At 44.9% G+C, this 24,285-nt stretch overlaps 1 protein-coding gene across 1 annotated transcript; it reads right to left on the bottom strand.

The window, feature by feature from the left end:
* Positions 1-4,446: 4,446 nt before the first annotated feature.
* atp11c (ATPase phospholipid transporting 11C) lies at positions 4,447-21,832 on the bottom strand. Its single transcript, XM_068740684.1, has 29 exons — positions 21,785-21,832; positions 21,381-21,575; positions 19,998-20,087; positions 15,861-15,941; positions 14,910-15,017; positions 14,108-14,236; positions 13,548-13,636; positions 12,949-12,999; positions 12,530-12,594; positions 12,359-12,440; positions 12,132-12,282; positions 11,827-12,024; positions 11,437-11,607; positions 10,910-11,115; positions 10,683-10,754; positions 10,501-10,574; positions 10,297-10,400; positions 9,961-10,142; positions 9,236-9,502; positions 8,949-9,126; positions 8,466-8,568; positions 8,238-8,383; positions 8,040-8,099; positions 7,418-7,545; positions 7,087-7,222; positions 6,934-6,999; positions 6,684-6,787; positions 6,410-6,566; positions 4,447-4,539 (listed from the first exon to the last, which is right to left on the bottom strand). Exons 1-29 carry the CDS (start codon positions 21,830-21,832, stop codon positions 4,447-4,449), a joined length of 3,534 nt encoding a protein of 1,177 aa, XP_068596785.1.
* Between the last annotated feature and the right edge of the window lie 2,453 nt (positions 21,833-24,285).

A 24,285-nucleotide genomic window follows, 5' to 3' on the forward strand; every position in this document is an offset into this window, starting at 1 on the left:
CACACTGCAGAGCTCAAGAGTCCACTTCTGACACACTGCCAACTCCTTCCCAACTTTTCCCCTCACTTTACACTCCTTCATGCACTTGCTGTTCTCCACGGCTGCCAGTACAACAGTAGACTGGATTGTTCTGCTTTAATGGGATAGAAACAGACACACACGCACACACAGAGAAAAAAAGATCTATTGTACAAAATAGATAAAGGAAAATGAAATTGTACCTCTCCGTCGGACAAGTTCAGCCCAACGTGAAGCACAGCCTTTAATAAACAATCACATTCAAGCAGGAGAACAAATATGAAAGGGTGCCATTGTGTGCACACAGCGCATTTCTCAGCCCACAGCTGCTCTGGATGGATCAAGTCTCATTCACAGAAGACGAGAGGAGAGAAAACGTATGCATGAGAGTCTCGAACTCCTCCGTGCAAGGACTTGTCTTGTTGGGGGGGGGCAGTATACGTTATCCTGACAGGCAGCCGCTCTGATCCAGCTTAGCCTCTCAGCCATCTTATCAGCGACCAGCAGGGGCGGGCTGGCCATCAGGCCAGTACGTTTTGTTTCTTTTTTTTTACCCAAATGCAGCTGTGGTTAATTGCAGCAGCCCCTCATAGCTCGCAGCCACAGCTCCCACAGCTCGTTTTCCAGTAAAAAAAAAAATTAAATAAGAGGAGAGTGGAGTGGACCGGAAGGAAACATGCCCACTCCACTCCATCCTTGATGGATCCGGTTGATGAAACTTGTCGCCGGAAAGGAAAAAAGGACTCTTTGTTCAAAACGCTCTGCTTTATTAGAGAAACCCTTCATGTTTTGAACATACTGGTTTCAAAGAGGTATACATTCAGCTTGGAGGTCCAGAGTGTTGGTGCTGGAGACCCGGGGGGGGGGGGTCGCCACCACGCAGCCTCTCGTGCATTTTATTTTTATGGACATTTTTGGTTTTCTTACAAAAGTTGTTGGAAAAAGGTAGAATTAAAAATACAATCCATTCTTTTATATTAATCATCTAAACAGGCATGAAACATTAGGTTCCAAGAAGTTTTTTTATTTGTAGCAATTTTATCAGTTAAAGGTTTTTAATTTGTTCACCAAGCAGGCAGCAGGTAAAATTAGGTTATCGGGCCTTATCCATGAGGTTAATCTTGTAATAGGCCCAAACGAGCCACAACAGTAAATAATCCTGTAAAAACAAAACTCTAGATCCAAATAATGACCCCGGATCACCACCAATTTCTAACACATTTTTCCATAGGCCTTATCCTCCCTCCCCAAAGAAAGAAAAAAGGAAGTAAACGTTTGCAGTAAATAAATAAGCAAAAACAAACCAATGGCAGCAAAATTATTACCTCAGACAAACGTTGAAAAAGGTGCCGCTGATGTGGTGCAATCTGAAAAGAGACAATGAAACACGAGCCCAGCATGGATGGAGAAATACAAAGATGACTCAACAATCAAAAAAAATATCTAAAATTTATGTAATAAAAGCATAGCATGTGTGAAGAAAAGTACACTGAACAATAAATATGGCAAACAGATAAAACACGTTTGCGAGGAACAAAGAACAAGGCTAAATCGATTTTAAAACAGTGTGTGAAATTATAGCATGTTTACACGGAATGTATGAATCATTAAACACAGGGAGTTAACGGTCAAGTGTGAAGGATTTAAAAAGGAGCTCAGAACATACGAACCAGACTTCTAAAGAGGACCCCTTTGATGCACCCGTTACGGCGGACACACACACACACCAGAGGTGTTCAAGTTATCGTCTGCCACGCAATCGTTCACACTGGACCTTTAAAGGAAGCGGCACAAGGCTAAAGAGCCCACGCCATCACTCTGTTAGCGTGCAAGAGGAGGCGCTTCACACCCCACAGTGGTTTCAACTACAGTATGACGAATCCACAGTTCTAGAGTCGATTTTCTTTCCACTCTCGGCTGAGAGAAATCATGCAAAATGAATAATGGCCGATGAACTCACATACCTCAACACAGGCCTTTAGCGCATGTGTGCATTGTGTTTGCGTGCAGCTAATGTGTCCGTAATCTCCTTTATCTGACGTACGCATGTGCGTTAGTGCCGTAGCGACCGCAACGGAGAAACCAGATTCTATAGTGCAGGAAATATCGCACTGAACTCGATCAGCGAAGTTCAAAGAATTCTGTTTTTGGGCTTTTCCCCAGCACGCAGTTCACACACCGACCGGTTACTTGCAAGTCGTACTATATCTGTTCGAAAGGCGTTTGTCTTTTTGGCTTTGTGCAGAAAAATATTCAACTTATCATAAAAGGGGTATTAAATTATTTCTGAGGCTGAAAGATTTGGGTTGCGCTCCGAGCCAGAAAACCCCCAACACAGAGTTCAGATCTCATTCTTACAGCCACACACACTTTTTTGGACTGACTAGTCACATGGGCTCCACTGACCCCCCCTCGAAACACCCCAGTATATAACAGACTCACCCGTGGAAACCGCAAAGCATTTAACATGTATAACCCAGGAACCCGTTTCGACAGCAGCAGCTTTCCCCGAGCCGAACTGAAAACGCTTTTTTCCATCTTGAACGACGCAGATCAGCGCAACTGATGAAAAGTACAATAACCATGTAAAAGAATAACTTAAAAGGGATAAATATGTCACAATAAAAAAACTTTGCAGGATACAGTGGCCGGAGTATTTCTCATCCTTTCGTGCAGGCGTGAAGCATAAACCGTTCTTTGGAGTGAAGATCGCCGACCGGGCGGCAGCGTTAGCATTCATTCACGAAGTGAAAGAAAACTCATTCTCATTTCTTCGTCTTCTAAATAATGCAGGGCAGTGCTCTGCAGGCATGCACTGGGGGGGTAAAGGGACAGCCGGGTTTCAGCAGAGGACGGACTGAACAGACAGAAGTGAAAATGCTGAGCCCCTCCCCCCCCAATCAGGACATCTTTTTCTTTTCCTCTCTCTTCGTAGGATCAGGTGTGACGAAGCAGCTCATGGGCGTGGGGCCCTGAAAGCAGAGCTTCTTTCACTGGTTTTCTTTCAGATGCTTGTAGGAGAGTGGCGTGACGGGTACCACCTGAAAAAAGCAAACACATTTCACTTTAGCGTTTTTAATTGCGAGCAGGTGCCGACAAGAGGAAGAGGAGGAGACACCTTGAAATAGTCAAAATCACCAGTAAATAGGCGCCGATTGGCCACATACCACAATACGTTAAAAAAAAAAAAATCACATGGCCCAAAATGACACCTCCCCCCCCCCCGCAACTGGAAAGAAGCGGAAATTATGAAAGCAGAGGTTTCCCCCAATTTGATCCGAGCACTGATCTGTGGAATCGCAGCAGCGATGCTGAGCAGAAGCAGAAAGTTGGGCTCGTCTGGCTATAGTTTACCTGGATATTCGCCGCAGGCCGACCTCTGACAGCTATTGGGAGAACAGAACAGGTGAAAACTGTGAAAAGCTGTGTGACATTTTGCCGCAACAGAAGTGAGTAACAGCAGTCAGCGTTGATGGGAAGGCGACATTTAGAGCTACCGACAAGGGGTGGCCAAAAAAAAAAAAATAACACCTGATAATTTCTCACCAGATTTTGGCCCAATCCCAGTTCTCCCACTTGCAGCTATAACCCTCCGTTTTGCGTAGTGTGTCCCATTCCTTTAGGAATGGAGGGGCGGTGGTTACTACTACCACCCTTTGCATTGCTGCTTCAAGGGGTGAGTCAAAAAGCGAAGGCCGCTGGAATCTGAGGCGTTAGGGTAGGAGATTTGGGATTAGACCTTAGTGGCCAATGTGGCGAGGTCTTTTCGCCAAACACCTCCCGGGCAGCTGATGTCTCTTTACCTCAACAGAACATGTGAGGCCAAACGTTATTGATAGTGAATAAATGGTGTCTGATCTCTTTGTTGTCACCCCCTTTGGGTAAGGCATCGGCTTTCCCCTCTGTGGTTAAAGCGACATCAAATCATGCACTGAGATCAGCCCAGCACTCGCAGTCGCGTCCATTTGGCCAGAAACTAAGCAGACGGTGGCCAGCGAAGGTTTTGACGTGCAGACAGGACATGACGACCGGCACGTTACAAGCAAAACATGAATGGCAGAAGCTGTGTTTCAAGACATCACGGAGAAAACCAGCACAAACTAACATGACGCCTTTAAACACACACACACACACGCCAATCATGAGATGGACGGACAGTAAAATATTTTTTTAAGTACATGCAGAGGATAATATCAGCTGGGCTTCCAAAGCGATGCTGAAAGGCGCACGCGTCGACACGAATACGGACACTAGACCTACAGAAGCGTTTACATGACAAACATCAACTCTTGAGCCAAAGGATCAGCCGACAGCACAGAAGCGCCCTGCTCCTCCATCAATGTGGCCAGCATGGCGATTCTTTCTTTGTCTTCAGTTAGGGTAAGTTTTTGATTGGCTGAAACGACCTGCAGACAGACTAGTACCTGTTTAAATGACCGTATTGGATTCATCTGAAAATGTTCTCATGAGCAGGGGCCTGGCTGAAGACTGGCTTCTCCCCACACTCTGATCAGGCTTCTTCTAGAAGGGTGAGGCAAGAGACACCAGTGACATCACTAGGCTTGACCAACACACAGACTTCACCTCTCCCTCTCCATCTTTCCTCTCCCCTCGCACACAGACACGCACATACAGGGAAGAAACATAGCTACACACAAAGACTAAAAAAACAAACCGGGGCAGGCAGACAATGAAATCGCCGTCTTTTTAGGCCGTTTCCTTGCAATAATCGTTTTCAGAATCCACGACTGCTTCTCACATTGTCCAGATGAACTGTGGGGGTTGCTCTCCTTGCACCGCTCCCAACTCACACAAACAGACACAGCGACAAAATGCAGTGGGCCCTGGGGGCTTGTGGTGAGGATCCAGGATGAGGTTGTTGCTTTGAGCCTCATGCAGACACACATCCGAGTGCTTTGGCTCGTCGCATTCACCTGGTTTGACATGCAGAGGCAACAGGCATCACAACGACACGGGCGGTTGGGGAGGAGGACACCGACGGGTGCAACAGAACACACAGGGATGGAGGACTGACTGTATGCTCTCAGCATGGGTGGGGGTGGTGGGGCCACACAGGCCCATGAAACAACCTTCCCCCCCAATTTAGGAATGGCAATCTAAAGGACATCGACATCAAAGATAGCATTCCCTTTCAATGATTACATTGTCTGGGCTGATAAGTTCAACCGAGTGCAGACAGAACTCCAACTCCATGCTGCTTTGCCAAGACTTTGGGAAGGAGGGAGTCAAACAGTGGGAGAGGAACAACAGAGCAGGCGAGACACAACCAGGACACAGAACCCTGGCAGAGACTTTAGTGCTCGAGGTGGACGAGGAAAAAGAGACCTCAGTCACTCCATGAGAAGCTGTGAGTGCTAGCGGTCTGAGACAACATGAAGATGGTGGATGGCCCCGAAGAGGGGAGGCGGTGTTTCGTCTGACGTCGAGCAGCCCAGGGGAGGAGGACAAGAGCAAATCAGAGGGTGAGACAGAGCAGGAAGAATGTTTCAGAGCGCTCAAGCAACTAGTTCCTCTAGTGGGGAAAACAAAGTTACGAGATATTTACACAAAAACACCAAGAGTACAAGACCCACAGTAGGACAGGCCTTTCGATAAAACATTAAGTTTGTATAATTTATATAATGTTAAATGACTGCTTAAAAACTCACATTTAAAAAAAACAGCAATAAAAATATATATTACCGCTTTATCGTTCTAATTCAAAGTTAATAGTTCGGTTACATCTTAGATGGTGTGATCATAACAAGATTTTAAAAGTTCAACCCTTTCGTGACTCGTCTTTAACCAGCCGATGCCCTCGGCCACGTTTAACACACGTGTGTTTAGCTTGTATCTCGTAAAAAATAAGACAAAAAGGGGAGCTGGTTTGACTGCATAGATGATTTGTCATAAGACAATATAACTACTGAATACAGTTAGCTGAAAAACTGCGGCAACCCAAGACAAATGTTATTGATCTGGCAGATCCAGAGTATTATTTGAGCCGTCATTTGTTTTACATCATGATTTATGGAATATCGCCAATAATTGTTTTTTAAATGATGACATAGCAAAGCTTTTGAAACGAAAAGATGAAAAGATCCACGTGGTACCAAAATTGGTGGGTTTTGTTTACCCCTCCATGAAGTCTAGTGAAAAACAAGTCGATTCACAGGGAAAGGGAGTGAAAGCGTAGTCCTCTCGGTGGAGGTTAAATTATTACTCCGATTCATCTCTAATGTATTTCACTCAGGGATGATTAAAACCCACAAGAACATAAGTAGTTGAAATGGTGTTAGAAAAAGCTTAAAGTGGATCATTGTAAAGAGAAGAGGAAGCGAGAGAGTTCAAATAAAGTCAAGACAAGAATGCATGTGTGTTTAACGACTACCTGTCGAGTGTGCGGCCCGCGGGGTTTACGGAACACTGCGAGCAGGATTTCTGGCAGCAGGCTTAGTAGGATGAGCAAGATGATAACCAGCCAGGCCGACACGGAGCTCAGCATGTTGGCAAACACAAAGTACAAACGTTGCTGCCTCAGGAAAGGCCTGCAGGAACAGGAAGATTATGGTTTATTGCCTGGAAGAGCAACGGGGGGTTGAATAGAAATTAGGAATAACAAGTATGATAATGGATGATTTTTATTAGGCTGTTAGGCGTCTAACCATATTATTCCTCCCCAGAAGAAGCTGAAAAGCATGTAGAAAGCCAGGGAGCCCCAGATGACAAAGTGGTTGATCCACGTCCAGTGGCGCGTGTCCAGAGCCAGCTGCAACGGAAGAGAGGTGGGTAGAGAGAGACACACGTAAAAGTTAAATAACCAACAAAGTGGCTTTTAATGTATCCACTCACAATGTGAAACAGCTGCTGTATTATCACACTCTTTAGTAAGATGAATTAACGGGAATGGTTTACCTTTAGCGTGACAGTGAAGACAAGGACAGTGAAGACGATAGTTCCATACGACCAGTTCCCAAAAACCTACATTAACCATAACCAGTTATATTTATATATATATATAAAAGTACTCCATTTAATATCACACACTTTAGGTGAACTAAATCAAACCTGGCCATTATCCTGCAGTGCTGGGTTACTGAACAAATATCGAACACCAAAGAAGAAGAGCAAGCCGTGGAAGACTCCAAGTAATGTCCAGCATAGGAAGGGTCCCCACCGCAGCATGGCGTTCTTAGCTATCCGTCTACAGAAAGTTATAAAAAGAGAACAAAATCATCCGTTGGACTCAATGACAAACCAAAAAACAGATTATATAATAAATCAATTATCTGATTTAAAAATCCTTGATCCAAAACATAAAAAGAAAATCTTCTGAATTCCATTTCTCTTTATAAAAAGCCCATTTTAAAATCCAATTTCAGGTGTGTGTCAGATTTACCTGTAGAGGGTAGAGTTGTCCAGCAGAACCTCCATGCTGATGTGCTGCTCCAAAAGGCTGTAAGCCAGGATGGGCATAGAGGTGAAGCAGATGTTGTACATCGTCAGATACGCTGCATCATACAGCGGCTGGGGAGGACGTGAGCACAGGAGGGAAAAGAGGGAGGGATTGGCGAGGAGGGGGGGGGGGGAACCGAGGCGCCAAGGGGTTAATATCACCGACGAGACGGATCTCATACACACCGTGATACTTAAGTAAGTGTGTGTATGGGAAAAGAAAGCTTATATACACAATTCATATAACTCTGAATGTTCTATGTGGCATGAAGTGGAATTAAAAAATCACCTTCTGTTTTCATGACAAAATACAGATACTGTCATGATAGGTTTTACATACATTCCAAAACAACACAGAGTATACTTAAAGGTACATTTTCCTGTGTTGTCTAAATCCAGAAATAAATCTAGAAACAATTTGAGGCTCAAGCATCCCAGGGGCAGCGAGGAAAGGGTAATCGGAGGGACAGAATTCAAGAGGATGAGGAGGTGAGGATCCAATGGACACAGCGTCGCTTCCTGCTCAGACCGCCTCTGATCCTTAAAGAGCCTCAAGACGTACTTACTTGCTGGGAATAGCCACAGAAGAACTGGTACAAAAACTGAGGTAAGATGAAGCAAAGGTTCTGCGGAAGAGAAGACAACATTAGCCCATTCCGAGCTTCTCAGTTCTACCTAAAACTTGAGGATTTAAGCATATCCCGTTTCATCGCTGGCTGATTCTCAAAATCAACTTCCCGCCTTGGGTTTTTAGGGAAACGTACCTTGTAAAAGAAATATTGCACCAGGTGTGAAATGCGAACATAATAGAGATGACCATGAGCCAACAAAAGCTTCTTGAGGTGCTTGAGTTTGGGGATGGCGTAGTCACTGTTCCTCACCGCCTGGCGACCCTCTTTGCCCTTAATTCCTGAAACACCAGAGCAGAAATCACACTTTAAGATTATCCTTCCCTCCATTTGGAGCAGAAATTAAAATCGGCCATTTCTTACCAATTCCAACATGAGCTTCCAAAATCATGCTGACATCATTGGCGCCATCTCCAATGGACAGGGTGATTGGGCTGCCTTTTGAGTTCTTTACCAATTTAACTATCTAGAAATGGAAGGAACAAGAGAAGATGGATCACATGGTTGAAGCAGCAATCGCATCAGGAGATTTGGATTCTCCCACAGCTCAGGTGATACGGTGCAATTTGTGAATTCTGGAGGTTGAAAGAAAAAGTATTGAACAGATTTTGAAATTAAAATCCTTCCCGCCCCCATCTAATAATTAGTTTAGTTTTTTTTAAGTGAACAAACATCAAAAGCCACCTCTTTGGTACATGGAGTGTGTTTATAAAGTAGCACCGAAACAAACTAAGGTTTTTGAGTTACAGCCCAGATGCACTCTGTGCCATGGGGCTCAAGTTATCACAGTTTCAGTCGTTTAGTGAACGCGTGCGACACTTGAAGCGACACGCCGACACTTCTAACCTGTGCCTTCTGTAGAGGAGCCATGCGACAGCACAGCACGGACGTGCAGTTTTGACAAATCTGCAAGAACAGGCTCTTGTAGTGGCTCGAGTTTGACTCGGAGGAAGAGTTGAGCACCATTGACAAAGTGGCTCCATCGATGATAAAACCAAAGTCCTGACCCGCCGAAGACCAGCTCCTACAAAGAGCAGGGAAATAGAATTCCTCTTAAAAGAAACCATTATAATGTCACGCTATATCTGCAACAGATAGAAGACTAAGATAGTGTCATGTTAAGTAAAGAAAACCTGGCAACGCCGGCCTTATTTGGGGGTGCATCTTGTACGGCTTTCTTGTGGTATTCACGCAAGAGCTCGCACAGTCGCTCCTCACGCCTCCTCTCGCCGCTCTGAAGGGTGCGCACTGTCAATTCCAACAGCTCCGTATTCTTCTGGAACAGTCTGCAAGCGTAGCATGTGGATTTGGCCGTCTCCATCTTGTCCCCCGTTAGGACCCAGACCTTCATGCCTGCCCCTTGCAGAGCCTCCATGGTCTCTGCTGCTTCCTCTTGAAGCCTGGGGGGGGGGGGGGCAAGAAACAGGAACAGACTCAGATATTCATACATCATTACAAAGAAAAAGCAATAAATCATTAAAACTATAGACGTCGGGGTTAAAAGCCACAGACATTGTAGCAAGGCCGCTATTTCTAGTGCAACATGACATCTGCGCTTGGATACATGCCAGAATAGCCTATGGGTAATGTAGTTCTAGTTGGGACACACACACACACACACACACACAGCAACAATACTCTGACAAACAAACCAGCTTCTATTTTGTTTCACTTGTTGATACTAAATATAACAGACAATAAAGTTAGTTGTAAGACTTGAGATGATTACGATAAATGTGAATTTATTCACATCATTTCAGACCAATAAGAAGCTAATAGGAAACCTCTGATCTAAAAACTTTGATTCATGCTAATGGAACAATGACGGATCTTTAAAGACGCTTTATTTTTTGCCCACCGATCTTCGACGGCAGTGGCTCCGATCAGACTCATGCCAGTCTCCACTTGGTTGTAAACGGCCATCAGCCTCTCCTCTCTGTCCTGCAGAGCCAGTCTTGCTTCTCTCAGTCCCGCATCAGCCTGGGCGTACTCCTCTGCACCGAGTAATTTATAGGCCACACACAGTGTCCGGTAACCCTCCTGAACCAGAGACGCGGCAACAAAATGTTAGAATGCTCTGTTTGTACGCCTTCACGCAGCACGTATGTTGCAGATTGTCGGCATTTAGAATCAAAACCTCTTGGCCCTCAAATCATTTACTACACGTGACAGAATATAGGCTTATGGGACCCACTGTTGCATTTCGCTCCACGTGCATGCGTATCTTTTCCACTTCCTCTGGCCTGACCCGGGGAAAGATGGAAGAGTCTGCGCCCTTGCAAAAGAGCAGGGTGTCACCTGGACACAAACAAAGCAACACACACACAAGCATGGGGAATGCTGAAGACGATGAATGAATCGCTCCCGATGCGGCACGCCAGAGTGATGTCATGCTCACCTGATTTGGATCTGACTATTACACTCATTCGCCTTCTAACCGGGTCAAAGTTCAACACGTGAAGTAATTCATACCTTGAAGAGCGCAAAATAGATATGAAAGGTCGTGGCACAAAATGGAAACACAAAAGTGTGGAGTCATGAGTGAATAGAATATAAAGGTGAACATATTTACAGACTCACATTTCAACATCATTGTTCCTGTTGAGAATTTTCATGGTCTTACTTTCGAGGCCCATAAAGGTGAAGCCGTACCTGTAGGTGGAGACGGATCACAGTGAGAGTGAAGGCTTTGATGGAATCTGCACCCCAGTCGGTGGTGTTGATATTCAGAGAATGCTTTTGCTCTTTGAACGACTGTTACAACGTCGGTCCGAGTCACGTAAGGATCGCAGGAACCCGTCTCTCACCTCATGGCGCCCTTGACCAGAGCAACCTCATCCGGTGAGGAGGCTATAAAGCCCCTCTGCTCCTGCAGTGCATGGACCAAATAGCCATCCACCCCTAAGCCATCCACCATGTCTTCCTCTCGCTGGCCGTGACCCTGGTCTGTTGACTCCTTCACCTGGACAGTGTGGCACAGACACAGGGCCCGCAAAAACAACTCCTCCCTCTCCTAGCAGCACATGGACAGGACAGAAAACTAGTAAATAGTAGTCAAATAAAACAAATGTGAGCCTAACTTCCAGTGATCGACTATTAGTTAATGATACATTCATTTACAGCCCGGCATGGAGTCATATACAGTAGCTGAAGATTAGACAAGGCTGTGTGTGAAGTGTTATCACACACATGATAAGTACTTATGTTAAGCTTGTCAATGAGAGTGAATGTGGGTGACCTGTGAAGGGTCTCTCAGAGCAGAGAGCTATGCAATGACCATACGGTGTCTCTGGAGTGACTTTTACAACAGATGGAGGGACACCGCATCGCCTACCTCGCAAGCTTTCTGCTGTAGTTTGTTCACGGGTCCATCTGTGGTGCAGATTCCATCCAAATCAGAGTTTGCATCCCGGTACTTGTACTGGAAACCATCAATGCAGCACTCTACGAATTCCATGTTGTTCTGCGTGAGGGTGCCCGTCTTGTCTGTGAAGACGTACTCAACCTGCAAGGCAATGTAATAATAAATACAAGTTTGGCGCAATAAATAATGACTTCAACCAAGCGTCAGCTTTAGCTGAAGTCATCATATTGCAAACCGAGTGTGACTGATCTCTGGAAGCACTTTGAGTGGACAGTTATCACAAGCAGCTTATTTCTGACCGTAACGCCGTATAGAAGATAGAACTATGCCGAGGTTTCTAATTATGTCCATCTATCTGACCTGTCCCAGCTCCTCGTTGAGGTCCGAAGTGTTAACCAGCGCCCCCTCCTTAATTTCAGGGTCAAAAAAGTCCTTATCCCAGGTGATGAAATAGGATCCCAAGAATTTCTGCATCTCAACCGTCACATACATGGACACCGGAATGATGAAGTTGAAGAGCACCATGAAGGACAGGAAGTCAGTGAACATCTTAAGGTACTGGTGAAAAAACAGAAATCAGACAACATATTTAATTGCATATTACCGGTACTTACTTGGTGACTTGCCCATCATTCAACAGACGGAGCGTGTCAACGTCTACGTACAAAGTTGGTGTCTTTCTCTTTCTGCGTTTTCTCGTTGTACCAAGGCTCGTCCTGTCCCGGCTTACTCTGCCACACATACTTAAGTGTAGTGCACACGAGGGCCTTGCTCACCAGTATGGAGAGGTAAACCAGAAGAAAGGCATTGATGGACCTGAACATTTAAAAGATATCAAATGACCAAAGTACCAAAGATTTGAACCTGTTAAAACTATTTCCTTCAGACGTACTTCTCCACTGCAGAACGTTTCTGAGACTTGCCCTGATAGTTGAGAGCCATCTTTGTCTCCATACCGGTATAGACTGCGACACCTTGAGCGTGAAAATACGGGGAGAAGAGGCTTTGACATGACGGAGATGGAGCTACTTCTGTAGTATATCGTTAATATCTCTGGACTTACCACAGATTTTCTGAGTGTTCTTTAAGGTTGCTCCTTTCAGCAGGAGGTTCTCTGTGCCCAAAGACCTGTGCAGTGCCATAAATAGAATAAATCATTCATTTATAAAGAAACTATACAACCTGCAACCTGGGATCTACAATGAAACACATCGTGACGACACAATATCTAACGACATTCAGGGATTGCACCGGTTTCATTGTTCTTCACGGGGCCCTGGACATTTTTGTTTTATAAAGCCACTGTAATCCATGCACACAAGGAGCGCATTGAAAGCAGCGACTGAATCAGAGCCAGCCTGTTTGAATTTGAACGCCCAGCTTCATCCAAGGATCGATACATGAAGAATTTGCAGTGAAACAAACGATTGCTTAAGAAACTGTTTGGGTTGTTGGGTGTGGAGATAGTTTAAATGCTCTTACCTGACAGCAGGTTCCTCATCCTTTTGGTCACTGTGCATACGGCCTACAAACCTGGAACAGAAATGGACAGAACTTAATCACTTGTCATGTATATATATTACATACAATGGTGGCTTTGAATATTATTCAACCTGTTAATGGTATAATTGATTCAACTAAACTTCCAGCATTAATTGGTGTAAAAGTAGATGCACAGGACTGTGACAAGTGTGAGTAGTTGTTAGCCAGCAGCATGTTGCCAGTTTTGACTGTCTATGTGTGGCCCTGCGATGAACTGGCGGCTTGTCCAGGGTGTACCCCGCCTCTCACCAGTTGACTGCTGGGATAGGCTCCATTAGGATGAGGATGAATGAATGACTTTACTCTTACTCCTTGCCTCTAGGGGGGAGTCTAAGCCTTTTTGTTGAAAGAACCAAGGGGAACTAGCAGACCCAAGTTTACCGTATTCAATATGAAATAAATTGTTCGGGAATTCTAAAACAGCTGCACTTCATTTTTTAGGAAATCTTCAACTGGCAATGAGTTCATCTAAGTCCCAAACAAACCATATTGCAATGCTTGCAGTGTAAACTTGTTGAGGCCACATGGTAAGTGCCTACTTGTAAAGGTCAGGCTGTGGCTGTTCACATTCAATGGTGGCACTGAGCGATCCCAGATTCTCTTCTATGTCTGGGACCGTGTAGTGTGTCTGGAAAAGAGGAAAAGACAGAGAGATTAGCTCAGGTCAACGGATAGATTCAGTTTTCCCCTAATCCCTATCGTACAGACACTACAGGAAAACGGGGAGACAAACAACCGCTGCCTTGTGCAAAATCAAATTGGACATAAAAATAATTTGGGGGAAACAAGAAAAGACAGGAAGTTGAATAGTTGTCTTTAAAAACAGGCTGATCAACACTGCCCGGCTCTTGAGAATAACTGCAATACATCAAAGGACAAACCCGAATGGACGAGGAGGAACCTGCAGCGATGTATATAACTACACAATATGATCATTACATTCCTAATATGTTCATATCTTAATCCAGCTAGACACATGTGGGAGATTTTGAGACCAATTTACAACAAATAGCTTTTATGTTGAACCTTAATGCTCGCATAAATTTCAATCTGACCAAACAGAAATGGAATCATTGGAGAGCAGAGCAGCCTTTCTTACTTTGTGGTTGGACTCTCCATCCAGACTTGCCGTGGTAACGAAACATGTGCCGTCCTCTCTGCTCGACTGAAGGAGTACTAAATCACAGGGAAAGGTCTCGTCTTCCTCCACATCCACAACATCTCCAACCTGATCAATGAAACACCAACCAAAAAGAAACCATTACCAGTTATTGTTTTTAGCTATTCAAATACTAAATATAAGAAATGTACTGCCAATTTCCTATCAAGTTTCTTTTTTTTTTTTTTATTAATGGCTTGCGATTGTCTTTTTAAAACTTCACATTCACTCCTTTTTAAGATCAGCCTTGGGCCAAGAAATACTGACAAAGACTACATCTCCCTTCGGCTTGTAAAGTGTTTGTTTAAGGTTGAGTCTACTCAGAACGGGGTGAAGCTCACAGCCAACTTTTGCAAGCCGCCATGCCAATGGGGGCTGTTCCAATTTTTAAACAATGGAACAAAAGCGAGTTTGGATTCTGACAGCAGGATGTTGATTCTCGGTTGCACTAATAACAGTTAAACATTTGTCATTTGGCTCACTTACATTATTTTTAATGCATGTTTAACGTTTTAACACTCATATGTGGCTTTAAAAAAAAGAACTTTTAGGTACAGCAAACATATAAGACTGAATTGGAGAAATTACCTGCACACCCTCGATGCATTATGATTACCAGAGCACCGACTGTATGTTTGAACATCTAATCAGTTCAGCAGAGCAATGTGCTCCCCTGTGCATGAATTCCAAACAGTCACGCTGAGCTGCCGGCAGCTTCTCTGCAGGGAAATATAAAAGGCACCTTAATCTTCTCGCTCTCCTTTCGTATCCTCCTGCTGCCCTCGAGCACCGTCACTGGGTATTTATTGACCTCGTTGTCTGCCTTGTGCCGTAGCCAGTCCTCATAGCCCTGCAGCAACATGTCAAAATCAAATAAGCCCCATTTGCTCAGTATAACAAAAACTGAGAAAGCTTCTCTTTGTGCAATTAATGCCTACAGGACATTGGTAAATAACAGTTTGACACCAGTACATAGTGACACATAGCAAAGGTTTGACTTGTAAGGAACAAAGGATCGTCTCTGAGAAAAGAATTCCTAAGGCTGCAATAGTACAGACGTTCAGAAGTGCTTTAGGATAATGATGGGAGGCGGTTCTTGGATGCAGAGAAAAGCTAGACCATGTGCCAAAGCGGCGCTCAAGTGAAGAAGTGGGATTAAGGGTGAAGTGATAGGAGGAGGAGAAAGTGTGGTCTGAAGAAATGATGCCAGTAAGCTAAAAAAAAAAGGAGGAGGAAGGGAGGTGACGTATTCCGCGGATGGTCAGATGAACATTGCAGTTGACCTGAGCTGGACTAATGGAGTCAGACCGACCGCCTTGGTGTTCTACTTCAAAGCCTGGTTAGAGGAAACCACGGAGCAGGAGCGCATCCCATGTATTTTGAAGGAAGTCCACCTATTATTGTGCATTTCAAAGCCCCAGCAGTCGACTACTTAAACAGTCAACCCGAAAACAATGCATCACAAGTAACAGACACTTCCCTTAATCATTTGTATTTCTCTAGTAAACGTGCTAAAAACTAACGTTAACTTTCCACCCACACTCCCATTCTCCAATTGAAGACATTGAAAACTAAACCTAACAGAGTATTAGTCACTTATTGCGTTGCAAGGAAAAGCTGGAAACAGGTAATGAAATGGGAAAACAATGTGATGAAATGAGGACAGGGTAATAGAAATAGCAGTATCGCTTACCTGTTTGATAGCAGTTACTGTGATCACAAAAAATAAGGGTAGGCCACTGGTGACTGGGCTGGTGGGGGTGTCCACTATTACCTATTGAGATGAAAAAGAGAAAGCTAACACAAATCTTTCCGTGTCATTTCTCAGTCATCCAGGTCGAGGTAAATCATGAAGCGCAAAAAGAAGCTTCTTCCGTTCTAAATGACTGGTAGAGTCAAGATCCTTAATCGCCCGTTGGATCAGAATGACGCCTGATGAGTCTTTATTGTCCTGGTGGTTTCGGTCCTTTGTTTTCTGTTCCAACAGGAACAGAACTGGACTCTCCACCAGTCGGTTAGAAATGAAGAAGCGTGTTGGATGAGATGTGAACCGTCTTCAACCAAATGTGAGTTTGTGTTCACAGGCAGGAGTCCATTTAAGTCAGATATTTGAACGCAATGTTTATATTCAAGTTCAGGGATTGGCATTGATTTTTTTATTATTATTAATTTCCATTAATTCTTTTAAAAATCTGATGAATATGCGATTACTGTCATTTTTTCTTTTACTTGCCTTGCACCTGGTAGTAATGCGGTCCTACCACCAGAAGGTGGCAGTAATAAACCGACAGGCTATTTACAACACACAAAAAAGGCACTATGACCACAAGCAACAGCAAGCTAGCAGATATAAAGTCCAGTGTGAACGCCTTTAAATGAATAAGGCCAAAGATGCAGATTTGAACCCTTCCATCCCCAAGCAAATGCCAATTAGTGTCTTCGCTTGATGTGCACACCTCTGGTTTCGTTCTGTGAGTTGTTCCTTCTATTCCCCAAACTCACTGATCAGACACAAAAATAGGGAGGCATTTATATTCGTGCAAGAAAGTGAGTGAGGTTCTGTATCAAGGAGCTTTTAATCGAGTGGGTGAGGGACAGAGTGCTTAATCTGCAAGCGTGTCAACATTTTTGTGTCTCCGCCAAGGCAAAGGACTTGGAATGAAACTACAGCAAAGGGTTTGTAATCCACTTTCAAATCTTAATTATTGCTATAATGAAAGTGTTTGATCACTATGTAAAAAAAAAAAAAAGAACTGTGTTCTGTCCAGCATCAGCAATGTGTCAATGAGAACAGGCAGTGACAGCCCGGTAGACATTTTTAACTCGCTTCGGCAAAAAGTGCTGAGGAAAGCTTGATTGGAGACGGTCATCCTGAAAACTGAATGAAATCCAACCAAGATATATTTTTCAATTTAAAAATCAATGAATTTGTTGTAAAAGAGAAACAATAATCTCCTATGCAGAGCTGAGATTATTTAGAAAATTAACAATTTAGTATTTCATAGACTCAAAAATAAGAAAGCAGAAGGGGGTCACCATAATATTAAAGCCAATAGTGGAACCGATTGTAAACTCTGCGTGGATTAATTGCAAATACATTCAACATGGCGCTTGCTTTTTTGGGGTAAGTAATTTAAAAGGCAACGCCTGACCAAGTCTCCCAGCTAAAACCTCAGGGCTCCATGAGACGTGTGTGCATGTGTGTGTGTGTGTGTTCCATTAATCCCATCATATGAAGGATTTAACCTGGTATTTCTGATCCTTCGGCATGGAAGCTCTGATACGACACGTGCAACTTAGAGGGTTTTGAACCAGAAACATTATAAGCCATCAGCCAAATGTAACACACATTCTGTACTTGTACACTTAGACACACACACACACACCTGATGTGCACAAGTCTATCCCATATCCGCAGATGGACTTGTGTACATTAAGTCAGCGCATATTCAAAGCACGCTGCATTATAATTCAAATGATTAATTGTGGTGAGACAAGCAAATGTAATAATTATTATGCGGCAGCCTGAGGTGTGGACTGAATTCTGCATGCAGCACAGCTGATAGCGAAGACATCCTCCTCCTACGGAAGACCATTCAAAGTTTGACATGTATGCCTTTTTTCACTGCTCGTTGAAACCATCCATCTTCATCCAAGATGTGTTCACGGTTGTCTTCACACAAACTGCCCTCGTCCTCGAGGTGCAGGTGCAGAATGCCAAGTCCTGCCCTGAGGCGTTTCCTCTCCCGTGTTGCATTATCTAATTGTGTAATGGTTGTTTTTGCCGACCTCCTCACTGCACCGGACTGCACACACCACTCATCTAATGTCTGGGTGTCTTGTCTTCAGGTCAACAAATCTCCGTCTCAGGGTGTTGGTGGGCTTAAAGCATGCTGGGAATATTTTTGTTCAAGATCCGGTTCAGTTTGTCTGATGCCCTCGCTCCATATGGAACGACGATGTTCGCTTTCCCTCTCTCTGTAGTCCTTTTCCAGTCTTCCAGTGGCTTAAACTAAACCTACAATGGAACCTTCTCCGACTGAACAGCTTGCCAAACCTTCCCCCAGAGCTTTTCGTCTGCAATCTACCTGCACTGGCTCATAGCAATCGCAACCTAAAATGACAAATATTTGAATTTCTTTGGCTCAGATCGTCCCCGTAAAAAAACAAAGGGAACTCTCCGGGTTAGGAGCGAGCGGTGTGCTGCCGATACTGGCGTGATACGAGAGGCACGCAGCAAGGCAGCAAAAAGTCTTTCATCTGAGCCAGAAGTGTGTCAGAAGGAGCGACAGACAGCAGGTTCCTGGGGTTCCAGAGGAGTACCGCGGGCCCTCCCTTCCTCCTGGTGCTCCCCCCTCCAGTCCTATCTCACAGAGCTCTATTCTCATATGATCAAAAGCAAGCAACAAAAAAAAAAATGCCAGGCTATTTATAGCAGCGTGGTGCTTTTTTATCTCAGTCTATTTGTGGCACTCCGAAGCAAAGAGGGCTTCCTGGCTGCTGACGTCAGCAGCGCAGCGCCGCAGAGACATGGGGGGTGGGGGGGGGGGGGGGAGCAAAAGGGAGGAAGACAGGCAGACAGAAAGAGAAAATAACAAAGAGAGAGGAGGGAAAAAGAAGGATAGGACAGAGTTGAATGATGCATAACATGGTTTTGCATTTTCAGAAAGCCTTTGAGGATGGCGAGATGTGATGGTGCAATTAGTTAATACGGGGGGGGGGGGGGGGTCTGCGTGCTTTTCCTCTCTCATCCTCCTCCTCTGACATAATAGCCGGCTGCATGGGGGAAACTGAGTGGTTAGGATAAGGAGCCCCTCAAGAGAAGTTGGATTAGTGGAGAAACCCCAGCAATGCCGCAGCTTGGGTAAACACCGTCAGCAAACCCAGGACACCCACCGAGTCACACACACGAGCGCATGCAGAGAAATGCATGCGCTTGTGTTAGCACACAGCCAAAACATGTGGAGATGCACACATCCTACTCTGATAATCCCTGCGTGCTTGGGTGAGCGACGCAAACAGGCACGCACGTAAGCGCACTGCATTCGCTGAAGATCATTTCACACATTAACTCTGAACTGTGACGTTCCAGCAGCTTTATCATTACCGGGTATGACAAAGTGTAAAATGAAGGCTGGAGTTTTGACTGCAAATAAAGTTAACACTGCTACTAGTTCACATCTCAAATTTGAATGATGTCGCAACAGTGCGACGCGGGTATTTCCCTGTTGAGTTGGTGCTGGGCGTTGGGGAGTAGTCCGTCTCTGAGCTCGCGGTTAGCTTACAGCTTGGACGGAAAAGGGTTTTTGGAGGACAAAAAAGGGGTCACGCTAAATGTAAGCGCACAGAACAATAGGATATGGATGCCAGACAATACGGCCCAGCCAGCAAGTGGTTTCCAGAACGACTTACCGGTACACAAAACCACTGTTTATTTTCAGAGAACAGAAGCAACTTTAAAAGGGTTCAGGGTGCATGCCTCTGCTAAGACTTGCATATCCTGTTAATGGCGGATAAGCCTGCCTGGCCTGTGCCACATCCCTCCACAAGGTTTTATGGAAATCGTCTTAAAAGTTTTTGCATAATCTGTAAAGAAAATACACAAATTCTCGCTTTCGTCCAGGGAACACACAAAGCATGAAGCTCTACAGCACCCAGGCTTGCAGGCAAGTTGGAGGAGATGCATTGATCATGATAGGTAAACAGCAGTGTTAAACCTTTTTCATAATGTCGCACGAAACGCAAGCCCAGATTTATGAGTCGCATAAAGAGTTGTGTTCAACAGCGGTGAACACGTCATCTTTGTTAAACGGACGAAAAGTGTCCTTACCTGCACCAGAAAGATGATGAGGAAGTAGAAATTGGCAATTCTTCGGAACTGTTCAAACAGGTTCTTTGGTAGGAAGTTCCATACTGTATACTGTGGAGCAGAAGAGAAACACAGGCTTTTAAGTCGGAGAAATAAAAAGGGTTCTGGAATGCTTTTCACAGCTCTGTTCTCTGGAATAATCTCATCAACAAATCATGTTTTTAAGAGAATTTAGGGCTGGCAAGGGGAGAGAAATTACGGTACATGCGTTCAATACTCCATCTCTTGCATGTGAATTCTGTTTAACTCGGAGTCTGTTCTTTCCACTGCCTGGGGATGCAGCTCTTAGGGGACTGCAGGTATTTTAGTGATTCAGATTAGCAATTTATCTCCTTAATGTGCCTGCCATTCAATGCAGAGCCACTTAATTTATCAGGTTAGTGACTATTTCTGTGTGTGGAAGGGGGGGGGGGGGCATTTTTAAATCATGGCTGCTGATATAATCCCGGCAGAAGTGATTGCTTTTATCTATTTAAAGAGACATATCTCAACAATACTGTTGGTAACGTGCCAAATGATAAAGTAGCAGGGTAGAAAAACACAAACGCACACACACACACTTGCAGGGAAAGTGCAATAAGGCACCGTTTATGAAGGAGAATGTCTGCATGGGGATGGTGTGGAAATGCAGTGGAAGCAAAATGGCCCATCTCATTTCGCCAGAGAGAAAGAGAGTCAAAGTAATGAGAAAAGGAGGCGGTGGGAAGTGTGATGGCGCTGTCGCAAAAAGGAAAAAGAGAGGAGAGAGATTGAGATTGGTCGCTGCAGAGCGAGGAAGCAACAGGATGATGGAGAGCGGAGTCACGGAGGAGAATAAACACTACAGCCGGGGTAATTAAAGGCCGTTGCCCCCAACGTACTGGCAGGAGCCGATTGATCAGCCCCTCCCTCACTAGGACAATCTGCACCACTATAAATCCCACCGTCGTCTTGCTCTCTCACACCTCTTCTGCCGCTTCACTTTCACCCTTCACATCCCGCCGTCGGCCTGCAGCTTACAAAGGATCGAGGGGGTGAGATTTAGGCGGTGGGTCCGAGCCCAGAGGGAACATAATGGAAATGCCCACTATGCTGGCAAATTAATAGCAACGTATCCCACCGAAACCAGGAGTGCTACCCGGACGGGTGAATAGTCGCCCTCCATTGGGTGGAGAAGCAGTGGGAGGAGGCATAAAGTCATTAGGGCATAGGAATCCTGAAGGCTTTCAGAGGCTTTATCGTGCATTCAAATTGCTAAATGAGAAATGCCTAAAGAGAGGTGAAGCACAACGTGGAGGAGAGAAAAACAAATTTAATGGGGGGGTACCTGGGTCCCTTGGATATGCATGAGGGCAAATGTCTTACCTTGGAGGAAACGATCCTGTTATCACAGAATTTGGGCGGTATGAACGCCTCAGTGGCAGAACATGAACGATGGCCAACATAGATCGTCCTGCTGTCCACTCGTCTCTCATCACCACCAAGCTGGACGACGGCACGGAAGAGGAGAGATGAAGGGAAAGAAGAGAGAGGGCATGTGAGTAACAAGTCACTTCTCTTCTTAAAACAGGGGTCAAGAAGAAGGGGTTCAGAGAGCGTACAACGGTTACAAGAAAATGGAAGTGTCAGTGAGACAGAACGGCCTATTTGAGGCGTCTGTCAAGTCTTTTTTTGTTTCTACCCCAGGTGAACTCATCAATGAGACATGCGTAATAAATGTGGGCAGCAGGCGCTGTGCTGACAGACATGAGCATACACACAAGTCCGACGTCTGGAAGAGGAATGACTTCGAGAAACGGGTGAGACGCCACAGACATGCTGGACTCCCCTAAGCACAAGGCCGCCGAGGCATTCCTCTTCTATAAAAGGCAGGCAGGGTGAATCACAAACGGCTGAAGGGAAGCCAGGCTGCCGTCTAAACTTCACTTTAACAGTGGGATAAATAATAACAAAAAAAGGAGGAGCCCAAACTGTGTGGAAGAGATTGGGATCATCCTTGAATGTTAAATTCACATATTGCTCAAGCTAGTGATGCATTTGACTTGATTGTTTAGAGAGGTTTCGAGCTGCATTGATGAAGTTTAATAATATCTGTGGTTGAATAACAGGATTTCACGTACGAGGGGGTATTAGCAATGGCAGATGCAGATCCATCATCATACCAGTGGAAGAATCGTCAAACTTCCCCACCATCAGAAGGAGCCTTGACTAAATCCTGACTGAGAACACATGAAAGTTTTCTATCCCGAGTGCAGCCTTGAACACCCAGGGTGTATTCTCATTGGCCTAGACTTCTTTCCTGTCTTTGACTGGACATCTAACAATGGCTTCAAGATCAAACAACAACAAAGCCCATATCCTGGGATCGGGCAAAGCTCCTACACCATTTTGTTTCTTATCCTTGCTATCTCGCCATTGCATTTAGACATATTCAAGTATGACACTTGAACACGGTACATTTTATTTCATTTTTATTGTCATTTTTAGATTGAGGCTGTTGTTTCAAAGAGTGATTGTGCAAATGAAAAGGAACCAGATGAAACGTGCAAAGTAAAAAACAAAACTTAATTTTCTGCTCTGACAGTTACAACAATTGGGGGACTCAACTATCAACCGGCTCTCAGCTCAAGTAACAGAACTTTGTGCAGCTGCATCTGTGTCTACACATTAAGGTTGAGTCTGTATGGGATCTGCTTAACGTAACATCAAGGCCAGCAAAAAGGTTCGCATAAAGGTCTGGAACACAGGAATTACAGCAGCCTGGACAGGAAGGTGCAAAAATATGTCCTAATAAGTTAGATAATAGAAACTTGGAAGTCCGGTGGGAATCCAAAACACAGATTTAGAATACATCTATCTTACACAATGAAATAGCTTCTCATTAACAGCCACAGACCACAAAGTGCAAAAGTTCTTGAATTCATTTTGACGGGTCTCCCCTATTGAGACGAGGACCCAGCGGGCTTACACAGTGTTCCTTTATGCATGAGCAGCGATGTTCACACCTCGGCGTGGATGTCAAATCTACCATCCCCGACTCACAGGGCACTCATGACACCTCTCCAGCAGCACCAAGAGGATCCGTCTGCCAGCCGATGAAGAGAGAGGGAGAGTGGGAGGAAGAAAGAGCGAGAAACGGCATAACAGGATTCAAGGACACAAACATCCTCCAGGGCCCAGGAGGAGGCGTGAGCCGAGAACACCCTGATGGGCTACCTTGTTCACATAACGGCAAGTAATCCTCCTGGAAATGTCATCTACAATTACAATAACAGCATTCCGAGGTGCGACTTTATAAACCCCTGCTGTAAAACACGGAAGGAGTGTTGGATCAGCCCCCCCCAAAAAAGAAAAAAGATCATCCACAACGGGCTTCTCGTACAAAACGCAATGCAAGTAAGGAAAACTTTACAAACCAAATTAGCCTCAATGTGAGACGAGCAAGAAAGGGCTTTCCTGCACGTCAGGGTATTCGCGGGGTAAACAGTATTATCTGTAATGCTAATGCCAATGTTTCACCTGTGCCCATTTCTTTAGGCTCCCAGGGCTAGCAGTGAAAATCACTACATGGATGGCGGCTAGTGGCTGCTGGTCCACGGATCACCAACGTGCACGACCCCCGGGTCACACTATGCGATTCAAACTCCAATAAAACAGCGGAGCCGCTTTCCTCGCTCAGACATGTTGCCATTTATGGCCTGCATGTCACTCAGAGAGCATTCCAGTTAGCGCCTCTGGCTTTCAGGACTCCTCCGGACTTCATGCGTGTCTTGTTGCACAACCCTTTAGTTTCCGTCAATACTTAACTGAAGCGTGACAGCTCCCATGTGCGTCCCCCCCCCCCCCCCAGAGGAGGCGTGTTAGATGTCCAACAAGTTAATCCCAGGAGCTTCTTCGAGCAAACACAAAGCAGTGATGTGGAACACGGATTTGTTCTCCCAGCAAACGGAGATAACCAATAACACGCAATTATTACAGCGATTTGTTTGGTGTTTCCTTCCTCGTTGTCGTTAGCTTCTGCGTTTCTCATCAGACCCCAAAACCAACTTTAAAAGAAAGGTGTGACACGCCACCTACTGTACCTGCTCATAGTGACTCGCATGAAATCAGAATGGCTGCGCTGATCTGCGACAGGCATCTTGCACCTCCACATACTGAATGTGGATCCTCACAGCGACTAAGGATTTTACAGCCCAGTCGAAAAAGTAGCAAAAAAAAAAAAACGTTCTGAAGGAAGTTAAAGACAATGACCCCAGAACAAATCCAGCAG

This window comes from Brachionichthys hirsutus, chromosome 6 (genome assembly GCF_040956055.1).
Source record: "Brachionichthys hirsutus isolate HB-005 chromosome 6, CSIRO-AGI_Bhir_v1, whole genome shotgun sequence".
Taxonomy (NCBI): domain Eukaryota; kingdom Metazoa; phylum Chordata; class Actinopteri; order Lophiiformes; family Brachionichthyidae; genus Brachionichthys; species Brachionichthys hirsutus.

Excerpts from the sequence above, each read along its gene's own strand:
- atp11c (XM_068740684.1), bottom strand. The coding sequence starts at position 21,832 with ATGTCTGTGGCGTCTCACCCGTTTCTCGAAGTCATTCCTCTTCCAGAC. Across the intron at positions 21,576-21,784 it reads AAGTCATTCCTCTTCCAGAC|AAGAGAAGTGACTTGTTACT; the intron begins GTCGGACTTGTG and ends CCCTGTTTTAAG. Across the intron at positions 11,116-11,436 it reads TACAGCAGAAAGCTTGCGAG|GAGAGGGAGGAGTTGTTTTT; the intron begins GTAGGCGATGCG and ends ATGTGCTGCTAG.